The sequence below is a fragment of the Sus scrofa genome, chromosome 1 (genome assembly GCF_054392235.1).
Source record: "Sus scrofa isolate SSC_HxYL_T2T_F1_AM1 chromosome 1, Sscrofa_HxYL_maternal_Yorkshire_Landrace_v2.0, whole genome shotgun sequence".
Lineage (NCBI taxonomy): Eukaryota > Metazoa > Chordata > Mammalia > Artiodactyla > Suidae > Sus > Sus scrofa.
The window spans coordinates 283,918,270-283,930,434 of NC_139383.1; the positions used below are offsets into that span (position 1 = coordinate 283,918,270).

The window sequence follows — 12,165 nt, forward strand, 5'->3', positions numbered from 1 at the left end:
TCTGCTTGGAACCTTTTAGAAAAGGCGTCAAAGCTCCAGCTCCCAGAGCTGGCCTGGGCCCTGTCCCACCCTCTGTATTTCAGTAAGAAACCCAGTGCTTTGTAGAAAACAAGTCTCACAGACGTTAAACTCTATTCGTTCATAGAATTCTCTTCCAATTTTTAAGATATAGGGATTTGGTGTTCAAAAATTGTCAGGTGTTCCTACCTCTTTATGTTATTATTATTGTTACTTTTTTTTTTTTTTTAGGGCTGAACCCCTGACATATGGAGGTTCCCATGCTAGGGGTCCAATCAGAGCTACAGCTGCCAGCCTACACCACAGCCACAGCAACGCGAGATCCGAGCCGCGTCTGCGACCCACACTGCAGCTCATGGCAACGCCGGATCCTTAACCCGCTGAGCGAGGCCAGGGATGGAACCCGCAACCTCATGGTTCCTAGTCAGATTCATTTCCACTGCGCCACAACGGGAACTCCTTTATGTTATATTTTCAAAGCTGGATGAAAACGGAAGTACATTCGTCTGGGTGCGTTGAGCCCTTCATCTCTGGTCTCTCTCCCCTCTTTCCTCCCCAGCCTGTGACTCCCAACCAGCGCGTCCACATCCTCGGGGAAGGGCGGCTGCTCCAGATCCAGCCCACGCAGCTCTCCGATTCCGGGCGGTACCTGTGCGTGGCCACCAACGTGGCTGGCGAGGACGACCAGGACTTCAACGTGCTCATCCAGGGTGAGTAGGGGCCGCGGGTGGCAGTGGTGGTACGGCTGGGGTAGGGAGCGGCTGTGCTTCCGGGGTGGCCTGGCGGGAGGACTCTGTTCCTGGCTGTTCACCCCATTACCCTGCTATCTGGCACGTCCAGCCCCCAGACCCCTGGCCTGGGCCCTTTCATTCGTGACAGGGACAGTCACTGTCCCACTGGGCCTTCATTTTACCTTGATGAAGTGTGGCTGATCAAAGGAGGTGAGCCTTGAGGGCCCCCTCGGATTCCAAAAGCTGGTGATTTTGTGCCTCTCTGCTCTAAGGCACCCCCTCCGGCTAATGCTTAGTTTCTGGCTTCTTCCCCTGAGAAATATCAGTGTGTCATGAGAATGAGTCCGCTAGACACCAGCTCCTGGGGGTTCCCTGGTGGCTCAGAGGGTTAAAGACTTGGCATTGTCACCGCTGTGGCTCTGGTTGCTGCTGTGGCTTGGGTTTGATCCCTGGCCTGGGAACTTCCTCATGCTGCAGGCATGGCAAAAAAAAAAAAAAAAAAAAAAAAAAAAAGACACACGTTCCAGAAGGAAGAGCATTATCCTAGTGCCTAGCATAGTAGTTGCTCAATAAACACCAGTAGATGGAGTGAGTGAATCTTAAAAGTGCCTTGACTGAAGGGATTGGCTCAAACAGTGGAATTTCCAAGCCTGGGGGAGACTGGGGTGGGGGGGTGTCTCTTGGAGCCGAGGTGCATCCCCTCCCCTCCGCTGTGGGTCCTGATAGCTTTGCTGCCCTCCCCAGTGCCCCCCATGTTCCAGAAGGTGGGAGATGCCAGTGCCCCCTTTGAGACCCTGTCCCAGATGGAAGAGGCCCGGGGTGGGGTGACAGAATACCGGGAGATCGTGGAGAACAACCCCGCCTACCTGTACTGCGACACCAACGCGGTCCCGCCCCCGGAGCTCACCTGGTACCGGGAGGACCAGCCCCTCTCAGCTGCGGATGGGGCGTCTATTCTGCAAGGTAGGCCTGGGCTGCGCAGAGAAGCGGGGCGTTTGCAGGCGGGCATCAGGGTCACACCCAGGGCAGAGACGGTCTCCTCAGCTGCTTTCCTGCAAGTCCTTGAGCTCTCCCGTGTGCTGCTTGCTGTGTGACCCAGGCAGGGCCCATGACCACTCTGGACCTTAGCTGCCTTTTGTAAACTCGGGATAGAAATTCTTTACAGGTTGTTTTTGTTTTTTCGGTTTTTTTTTTTTTCTTTTTTTTTAGGGCCACACTGGTGGCATATGGAGGTTCCCAGGCAAGGGTCCAATTTGAGCTACCACTGCTGGCCTACACCACAGCCATAGCAACACGGGATTCGAGCCGCGTCTGCAACCTACACCACAGCTCACGGCAACGCCGGCTCCTTAACCCATTGAGCCTGGCCAGGGATCGAACCCACAACCTCATGGTTCCTAATCGGCTTCATTTCCACTGCGCCACAATGGGAACTCCTCTTTACAGGTTTGAAGGCAGGAACAAGGTCCCCTTCTGCCTCTGGTTTTTAGGACAGAGGTTCTCTGGGCCGTGCCCACCTCTGGGCTTCATGGTCTGTGATGCGCTGGCCCCTTTCTCTGGAGCCGGGGGAGGGGGTTCCTTTGTTAAGATCTTGTGACCCCCAAATGCTGAAGAAGCTCTCACTGGACTCTGCCGACCACCCAGGGTCCACGCTCATGGCTCCTGTGACATATTCTCTTTCTTTTTTACTGCTTTAAAAATTGGCTTATTTAAGGTTATTTAATTTTTTTAAATAACCCTTTTATTTTAGAACAGTTTTTTTTTTTTTTTTGTGGATGGTTCTGAATTAAAAGGCTCCAGGGGTGGAGCTCGAATCTGGTCCACGCCTGGCTTCTCTGGGAGGTGGGCAGCGGGCAGAACTGGGAGATGCTGCAGGCACAGAGCCTGAAGGGAGTGGCATCTCAGCTTAGGATTCACGTGGTGTCCTGCCAGGCTTGGGCCAGTGGCGGCGCTGGCCTGTAGGGGGGTGGCAGGAGGGGGAGGCCGTGGGCTATAGGATGAGCAAGTGGGTTATAGAAAGTTCTTATTGAACCCTTAACCTGAGCACGGCCCTCTGACCTGGGTACACAGTGAGCCCAGTCACATGCTGAGCCCTCCAATCCCACCACTGGCCTCTGAACTTGGCCGCTGACCCCTAATCCTGGGTACATAGTGGTCACGGTCACAGCTGTCCTTAATTCTGACTCACCATAGATTGACCTCATATATCAAGTCACCCCCCCACCACAATGGCCACTGCCTCCCCAGTCCCAACCTCTGTTCCTCGACCCTTCACCTAATGAGCCCCTGATTTTAACCCTGGTCACAAGCCCCCGACAGCCTGAGGCAGTCCCCCAAACCAGAATCCCGAGCACACCGTGACCTGAGCCCGGCCCCCACCAGAGACCAGCTCCATCCCCACTGATGCTCGAATCTGGCCCTAGCTGGTTCTTGGTCACAGAGGGTCCCAGGTGATGCCCCCATCACCCCCCACCCCCAGCCACCCCAGCCTCCTAAGAGCCTCTGCCTGGACATTTGCCCATCTCTCTGCCTCCTCCCTCTGCCTCCATCGAGGAGCTGGGCTCAGCACCGCTCAGGCTCCCATCTCTAAGATGGGAGTAGTAGCAGCACCGAGAGTTAGAGGCCAGGGCACCGCTCGGCCCAGAGCCTGGCACAGCACGGGCTGTCCCCGCGCTTTATCTGGTCCCTCAACCAGAGACCCGGGCAGAGCAGGCGGCTCTGCATTTCACAAATGAGGTTGGGGGGGAGGTGTCAGGGATGTGTCCCAGGTCCCCTCCAGGGGAAAGAGCAGCTTTCCCCGCCCTGGCTCAGGCCTCTGTCCCCGTGTCCCCGCAGGAGGCCGGGTCCTGCAGATCCCCCTGGTGCGGGCGGAGGACGCCGGCCGGTACTCATGCAAGGCCTCCAACGAGGTGGGCGAGGACTGGCTGCACTATGAGCTGCTGGTACTGAGTGAGTGGCCCGGCCTGGGGGCGGGGAGGGGAGGGGGGTGGTCTCAGGTCTTGACCCCAAACGGGGTCAAGGCAGAGGGCATGTTTCGCCCTGCTGTACTCGGAGGTTGAAGATGTAGAGGTGGTGGGTTCTGAAACCAGACAGGACTGGGTTCAAGTTCCAAGTGAGCTGCTGCCCAGCTGTGCGACCTTGAGCAAATCACCTCCCTCTCTGCACCCCAGATGCCTTAGCTCTATCAGGGCCTGGGAGGGCTTGGTGGGCAGGTTACAAGGAGGCCCAGCCAGCGCCTGGCACCAAGTGCCACTCTTGCCTCCATCCCCCTGCCCCCTCTCCCTCCCGGAGACCTTTCCCAGAGAGGTGCCCGCTCCTCACCCTCCTCTCCCCCACCCCAGCCCCGCCCGTGATCCTGGGGGACACGGAGGAGCTGGTGGAGGAGGTGACTGTCAACGCCAGCAGCACTGTCAGCCTCCAGTGCCCGGCCCTGGGCAACCCTGCGCCCAGCATCTCATGGCTCCAGAATGGGCTGCCCTTCTCCCCGAGCCCACGGCTGCAGGTCCTGGAGGACGGGCAAGTCTTGCAGGTCAGGGCCACTTCCCACTTGGGCTAAAGGCGGCTGCTGTGACTCAGCGCTGACTCTCTGGGGACCAAGGGGCTGCCAGGACCTGTGCCAAACAAGGCACTTTGCCTGAAACCAGGGTGGGGCCCTTGGGATGTAATTCAGGCCCCCAAATAATCATGCATGAGAAGCCTTGAGGGGCTACACATAGCACCTGAAAAAGATGCATCAGCGTGCTGCCTAGGAGCCCAGCGCGGCACAGGGCAGCCTTCCTCAGAAATGCCATCGAATGCTTAGAGCCGTGCCCAGCACCCAGGAACCTCAGGCAGCACCTCGGCCACCCAGTATCCAGACACAGCTGCACGGGGCTGCCTGGAGCCCAACACAGCACGGAGCCGCCCTCCGCGGGGCTGGGGGCGGGACCGTTGTCACCATCTGGTTTGCTACAGGGCATCGTCCGTCAGCTTCACGTCCCCCCGAATGTCGCAGAAGGACGTGGAGTGACCCCCTGAGTGTTGCTCCGTGTAGACAAAGTGGTCTTCCGAGGGGCCTCCTCGTGGTGGGGGCCGTGCCTCGGGTGGGTGGGAGGGACCCCGCACACGGCTCCTGGGGGAGCCCAGAGCCATCAGGCCGGTGGCACGTGCCCACAGGTTTCCACGGCGGAGGTGGCTGATGCTGCCAGCTACATGTGTGTGGCCGAGAACCCGGCGGGCTCCGCGGAGAAGCTGTTCACCCTCAGGGTACAAGGTGAGCCGGGCTGAGCCAGCAGCCCCTGCGGGGGTCCCCAGCTGGCGAGGGGCCCAGTGCACTGCGTGGGCTCACTGCGCGGGCAGACACAGCACCTCAGTCCCGCCGGCGTCCTGGGCTCTGGGCCTGCGCCGGCTGTACCCCAGGAGAGAGAACACTGGGGGACCCTGGTCACTTAGGGCCACCTCCAGATAAATTTAAAGCAACTTCAGAGGCTGCCAGAAGCATGGCTCTTCTGAGGCCATACAGTACCATGATTGAGCCCTTACTGTGTACCTGGCGAGGGGCTGAGCCCTCTCCCCTTCCAGCAAAGCGGGAGGTTAGCTTGGTTTTAGGCCTGTGGAAACAGACTCAGAGCCATGACGCTGTGGGCTGTCCCCACCTGGGACCGGTCCTCTCAGCCTCTGCATTCTTGTGACCCCTGCGTCTCTGTGACCATGAGGTCTGCCTCCAGATGAGGGGCAGCTATGGGAGGGGGGACCACAGTGTCAGGCCCTCAAACCTGAGCTGATATTCTGGCTCTGCCACTGAGCAGCTGCGTGGCCTTGGAAAGGTGACGCTCCCTCTCTGATCCCTGAGCCCCCGTGTTGGCATCTCTCAGATGGCTCTGACAAAGAGGGGCTGCTGCCCAGGGTAGTGGAGAAACTCCATGAAGCCCCTGTGTTCCATGCTGTGCCTCTCTGCTCCCCTGCCAGTGTGCCTGGTCATGTGTGTTTCTTTATGCTGGTGGTTGCGGGGACAGCCCCACCACGCATCGCAGGTCTGAACTCGGAGCAGGTCACCGCTGTCCTTGGCAACAGCGTCTCCCTCCCTTGTGAAGTCCATGCTCACCCGAGCCCCGAGGTCACGTGGTACAAGGATGGCCGGGCCCTCCCCCTGGGAGAAAAAGTCTTCCTCCTGCCTGGTGGGTAAACTGAAACTTGGGGACCAGCTCTGAGGCTTCGTGGGGAGCCAGGGTTGCTTCCCTGAACTTGGCACCCCACTGGGAGTCTGGGAGGGCTTTAGGATCCTGGGCAAGGAGCCTGGGGCCTGGAGCTGGTTCGCTGGTGCCAGGGACGGCTCCCCCACCCCCACCCCCGACAGGCACCCACACCCTGCAGCTGGCTCGGGCACAGCCCTCAGACTCCGGGATGTACACGTGTGAAGCCCTCAATGCCGCCGGCCGGGACCAGAAGCAGGTGCAGCTTAGTGTGCTGGGTACGTCCTGTCTGTCCCCCCTGCAGTACTGTCCTTCAGTCATCTCCCAGCCCTGCATCCCTCAGGCAGCACTGCCAGGAAAGAGGCTGCCAATGGGCCCAGTGGGAGGAGCGGGACACCCCGTGGCCTCTGCAGCAGTGGCATCTTGGGGGGGGGGGGGGTTAGGATCTTGATTTTTAGAGCTGGACACACGGGTTTTTTGGTTTGTTTTTTGTTTTGTTTTGTTTTTGCTTTTTTAGGGCCACACCTTCAGCACATGGAGGTTCCTAGGCTAGGGGTCGAATCAGAGCTGCAGCCGCTGGCCTACACCGCAGCTACAGCCATGCGGGATCTGAGCTGCATCTGCAACCCACGCGGCAGCTTGCAGCAACACCGGATCCTTAACCCACTGAGCGAGGCCAGGAATTGAACCCATGTCCTCATGGATACTAGTTGGGTTCGTTACCACTGAGCCACAGCGGGAACTCCCAGACACACTTGGGTTTGAAATCAGTTGTGCACTTACTTGCTCTGTGGCCTTGGGTGCCTTATGTCCCCTCTGAGCCTCGGGACTCTCACCTGGAAGGTGACGCTGGTATAAGGATTCGATGGTGGCTTGTGAGCGCTTCGGAGCTGAGGCAGGGACAGCAGGACAATGGCAGAAGCTGGCCCAGGAGGAGCCCTTCTCGGGCCTGACTGATCATGAGGGTCTCTGCAGGGAGCCTGTTTGGGGGCTCCTGGTCTTTGGAATCCTCCTGGGGGAAAGCTGGCCCAAGATGTCACAAACCAGGACTCCCTGGGGGGTTCTTAGCCTCCAGGGCAGGTTCATTCATTCATGCCTGTTCATTCATTTGTGCCTGTTGACCTACTCTGCACGCGATGGCCATGCCAGGTCCAGTGGCTCACAGGAGTGGGAGCTTCTACATTGGTTTGCTGGCAGGATGGGGGCTGTGGACCCCATGGAGGGCTCTAACCTAGCTGGGATCTACCCTGTGTAGGAAAGAGCCTGGGAGGGCATCCGAGCATCTCCCGCAATTGGGAGGCTGAGCTCAGAGAGGGCAAGCGGCTTTTCCCAAGTCACCCAGCAGGTCCTTGGCATGCTGGCCTGGATTCTCTCCTTCCAGCTCCCTAGGTCTGTACCATCCCCTAGAGTGGGGTCTGCTGCGTGACCCTGGTCTCTCCGTGGGCTGTTAACCTGTGGCTGGGGCCGGGGAGGACCCCAGGAAGTCTGTGGCATCTCACTCAGCTTCTCTCCTGCCCCAGTTCCCCCCAAATTCAAGCAGGCTCCCAGCGGTCCCCAGGATGCAATCGTGGTGAGGGCGGGGGACACAGCTGTCCTGAACTGTGAGACAGACTCATTCCCAGAGGCGGCTGTGACCTGGCACAAGGATGGGCAGCCTCTGGTCCTGGCACAGCGGACCCAAGCTCTGCTGGGGGGGCCGAGGCTGGAGATTCGAGATGCCCAGGTGAGCCATCTGGTGGTGTGAGTGGCCCTTGGGGATGACACCGCCCAGTCTTGGTGAGCTGGTTGGAGGACGGGGGCTCAGTGCAGCTGAGTGGCAGGGTGTGGAGGCCGCTCGTTGGCCTCTGGAACCCCACATCAACATTAGCAGCCTCTTAGGTGGGAAATGTGGGACAAGCACAGGGCCCCAGATCCGGCCCTGCACTGACTCATGACTTGGAGCGGGTCAGCACCCTGCCACCTGCCGGCTTCCCCAGGATCTAAGAATTCGTATTTTTTTTTTTTTCTTTTGTCTTTTTAGGGCCATACCTGCAGCTTATGGAGGCTTCCAGGCTAGGGGTTGAATTGGAGCTGTAGCTACTGGCTTATGCCACAGCCACAGTAATGCCAGATCTGAGCCGCAGCTTGCGGCAACGCCATATCCTTAACCCACTGAACGAGGCCAGGGATCAAACCCACATCCTCCTGGATACTAGTTGGGTTCTTAACCCACTGAGCCACAGTGGGAACTCCTTCCACAGGACCTAGAAACCTTTCCCCTCTGGTTATGACTCCCTGGGAGTCTGTTCCACCTGCCTTTCCCCATCCCCTCCCTGCGTGGATTAGACACTCACAAGTGTTCACTGGATGGGCATTGGCTGCTCCTCTGGAAATGCACCGGGCCCTCCCCTCCTGGATCAGCCCCATCCCCACAGCGAGGGGCTTTCTTCTCCAGACTCGGCTGACACGCAGGCCCGGGTGGGTGGGGTCTGGATCCCGTGCACTCACCTTCCATCAGCCTTCTGCATCTGGAGGCTCTTGGGAAAGGCCAGAGGGCCCCATCTCCCCTTAGGCTCCCCAGGCAGGACTAGCATATCTGGGGACTCTCACTCCGGAAGTTTCTGGGGTCTAGCTGTTTGGGGGGGAAGCCCGAGGTAGACCCACCCCGACCGCGTGCACACAGTCATCATGTGCCGATTCCGTCCCAGGTGTTGGATAAAGGTTTATACAGCTGCAGAGTCAGCAATGCCGCCGGGGAGGCTGTGCGGACCTTCATCCTGACCGTCCAGGGTAAGCTGGGGACCAGCCTGCGAGCATCGCCGTGGGACCCCTAGCAGCACACAGGGCTGCCAAGGTTGGGAGAGGCAGTGGCTGAAAACGGCGGGGCGTGGGGGGAGGTGTTGCTGAGCATTGAGGCTGTGGGGGACACCACCTGTCTGCCGCAAATGGCAAAGCCTGTAGCCTCCCCCCCAGGGGGACAGTGGATGGACCCAACCCTGAGCCATATTGAATACCAGAGTTGGAAACTCTTGATACCAGGTCTGCTGCTCAAAGCTCATAGCTCCTTCTCCTGATGGCCACCTTGGTGAACAGTGGGAAGGGCTGAACATCTGGTTTCTGAGGGAGAAGGTGTTTCATCGGAGCACAGCCATCTCCGTTCCATTGGTCGTGGCTGCCTGAGGTGCATGACATCATCCTGGCTGAGCAGGAGAGAGTGTTGGGATCGATTAGTAATGTCTGCCCTGGCATAGGCATAGGCCTGCTGGTGCCATAGCCACCCTTGGGCTAAGTGCTCTCCTCCTGGGCTCTGCTTTGTAAATGTTTTGAAACAAGCAGCTGCTGGTTGTATTTACAATTGTGAATAAAATAACGCATAGCTCCATAAGTGACAAAGAATAAAATGTCAACTCCTAACCACAGGGAGGGGCATCTTGGGCATCTCTGGTCTGTCTGAGAGGAAGGAAGTTGCGGGGAGGTGGGCAGAGTGAGAGTCAGGATTCTGGGAATCAGGCTTCTCTCCCACAGTGCCCCCAACATTTGAGAACCCCAAGACGGAGATCGTGAGCCAGACGGCTGGGAGCCCCCTTGTCCTGAGCTGTGATGTGACCGGGGTCCCTGCACCTACTGTGACTTGGCTGAAGGACAGAATGCCCGTAGGTGAGTGTGTCAGTCCTTGTCTTTTAGTGCCAATTATTCCTTTTTTTTTGGTCTTTTTAGGGCCACATCCGTGGCATATGGAAGTTCCCATGACAGGGGTGGAATCAGAACTGTAGCTGCTGGCCTACACCATAGCCACAGCCATACCAGATCCAAGCCATGTCTGCGACCTACACCATAGCTCACAGCCACACTGTATCCTTAACCCACTGAGCGAGGCCAGGGATCGGATCCTCATCCTCATGGATCCTAGTCGGGTTTGTTAACTGCTGAGCCATAATGGGAACTCCTATTGCTTTAAAAAATATATATATATATATATTTTTTTTTTCTGGCTGCACCCACAGCATATGGAAGTTGCTGGGTCAGGAATATGGATGTGAGTCCAAGCCACAGCTGCAACCTATGCTGGATCCTTTAACCCACTGTGTCGGGCTAGGGATCGAACCCCCACCTCCTCAGCGACTCGAGCCACTGCAGTTGAATTCTTAACCTACTGCGGCCACAGCAGGAACACCTTCATTCCTTTTTTAAGTTCATTTTTTTTTCATCCTTTTTTATGGCGGATCATTCCGCTGTGTGGATATATCACATTTGGCTTATCCACCCATCAGTTGAGGGACATTTGTGTCATTTCCCCCTTTCGGCTGTGATGGATAAGTTGCCGAAGTTCATGTACAAGTGTCTGGGTGGCTTGCGTGCTTTCCTTTCTCTGACGTGTACCTGGGAGTGGAATGGCCCCGGGCCCTGTTCTCTCCTGCCTCCAGCTCTTGGCACACGCTGTTACCTCCCTGAAATACCCACCCCGGACTCCCCGGACCACCTCCACCTTCACCAGGCTGGTTCACACTCACCTTCAAGTCCCAGCTGAGACTCACCTTGTCCAGAAGCCTGGCAGGGTCTCCCCAGGGTCCGTCAGGGCTTCGCAGGGCTGGGCGTGGAAAACTGCTCCTGCGTCACGGTCTCTGATGCATTTTGAACTCCTCAAGGACAGGGACCATGTTTCACGCATCTTCAATTCCCAGGCTCGCTGTTGGACATGTAGTAGTTGCTCAGCACATTTTGTGTTGAAAGGCTGAGGACGGGTGAGGATCTGGGGAGGCCAGGCCAGCCTGGGCTGGTGCAGTTAGAGAGGGCTTCTGGGTGGACATGCCCTTGGAGAGCATGGAGCAGGAGGCATTCCAGGCTGGGGGAGGGCACCTAGCCTGAGCAGAGACCCCCGGGGCAGCCCCTAGAGTGACTTGTGGGGGGGCGGTCAGTGAGAAGCTGGTTCACCTTGAGTGATAGGGTGGGGGAGGAGAAGGTTGGGAGGAGAAGGTTGGGAAGAGGGTGGGAGATGAGGTGGGCCTGAGAGTCAGCAGGCAGAGAAGCAGGTCCTGGATGCCAAGAGGAGTGGGGTCCCTTGGGAAGAAATGTTCCCAGGCTTAGGAAGTCCGGAAGCGTTGGTTGTAAGGACCAGAGCAAGGCACAGAGTCCAGGCTGGGGAGGGACTGTGATGTGGACGGCAAGGCTCTGCCCGTGTCTGGGCCTCAGTTTCCCCATGAGAAAGGAGTGAGTGGCTCAAGGGGTTCTAGGATCTTCCCAGGCTTGTGAGTCAGGGACCCTCTTGGGGGGGTCACATGGCATTTGTGTCTGGGCCCAGGAGTGGCACCTGGGTGGTGGGTCTGAGTGAGTGAGGTCCTGCCACACCGCTCTGTCCCACAGAGAGCAGTGTGGCACACGGCGTGGTCTCCCGGGGTGGCCGCCTCCAGCTGAGTCACCTGCAGCCAGCCCAAGCTGGCACCTACACGTGTGTAGCTGAGAACGCCCAGGCCGAGGCCCGCAAGGACTTCGTGGTGGCCGTGCTGGGTATGTCTGCACCCTGCGCCCCTGTGTCCTAGCCCCATGCCAGCCCCAGCCCCTGCCCCAAGCCTCACCGCAGCCCCTGCCACAGTGGCCCCCCGGATCCGGAGCTCGGGCGCCACGCAGGAGCACAGCGTCCTGGAGGGCCAGGAGGTACGGCTGGACTGCGAGGCTGATGGGCAGCCACCACCTGACGTGGCCTGGCTGAAGGACGGCGGCCCCCTGGGCCAGGGCACGGGCCCCCACCTCCGGTAAGACTTGGCCTCGCCACCCCCTTCCCCGGGGGCAGGTCCTACAGGCCTTCATGCACCTGTTCCCGGCTCTCCCTCCCCCGGCAGGTTCTACCGAGACGGCAGCTCCCTGGTGCTGAAGGGCCTGAGGGCCTCGGATTCTGGCGCCTACACCTGCGTGGCCCACAACGCGGCCGGGGAGGATGCCAGGCTGCACACCGTGAACGTGCTGGGTGAGCAGCCAAGGGGCGAGGAGGGCCAGGCGGCCCCACTCTCCCAGGAGGGTGGCAAGGGGCCGGGATGCGGGACACCTGGTGAAGCCCCAGCCACGCCCGCTCTGTGAGCCAGGCCAGCCTGACGTCTCTGGGCCTCTGCCCCATCCTCACGCCCGGGGGCACAACCGCTCCAGCCCAGGGGTGCGGCGGGCAAGTCAGGGGATAAAGGAGGGCGCCACGGGGTGGCGGGTGCGTCCACACGGTGGGCTTCATCCTCACTTGGGGTGGATGTGGATCCAAGAACCCCGAGATGGAGGCCACA

At 58.9% G+C, this 12,165-nt stretch overlaps 1 protein-coding gene across 6 annotated transcripts in view; it reads left to right on the forward strand.

The window, feature by feature from the left end:
* HMCN2 (hemicentin 2) overlaps positions 1-12,165 on the forward strand; it is a 160,893-nt gene that overhangs the window by 107,601 nt on the left and 41,127 nt on the right. For all 6 annotated transcript variants that reach the window (XM_084998456.1, XM_084998477.1, XM_084998460.1 and 3 more), the window contains 13 exons: positions 578-728; positions 1,494-1,712; positions 3,585-3,698; positions 4,091-4,278; positions 4,905-5,001; positions 5,744-5,905; positions 6,085-6,198; positions 7,441-7,643; positions 8,608-8,689; positions 9,425-9,556; positions 11,261-11,404; positions 11,490-11,649; positions 11,737-11,861. In XM_084998456.1, the coding sequence (XP_084854582.1) occupies positions 578-728; positions 1,494-1,712; positions 3,585-3,698; positions 4,091-4,278; positions 4,905-5,001; positions 5,744-5,905; positions 6,085-6,198; positions 7,441-7,643; positions 8,608-8,689; positions 9,425-9,556; positions 11,261-11,404; positions 11,490-11,649; positions 11,737-11,861 (1,891 nt within the window). The remainder of the gene's footprint in view (positions 1-577; positions 729-1,493; positions 1,713-3,584; positions 3,699-4,090; positions 4,279-4,904; positions 5,002-5,743; positions 5,906-6,084; positions 6,199-7,440; positions 7,644-8,607; positions 8,690-9,424; positions 9,557-11,260; positions 11,405-11,489; positions 11,650-11,736; positions 11,862-12,165) is intronic.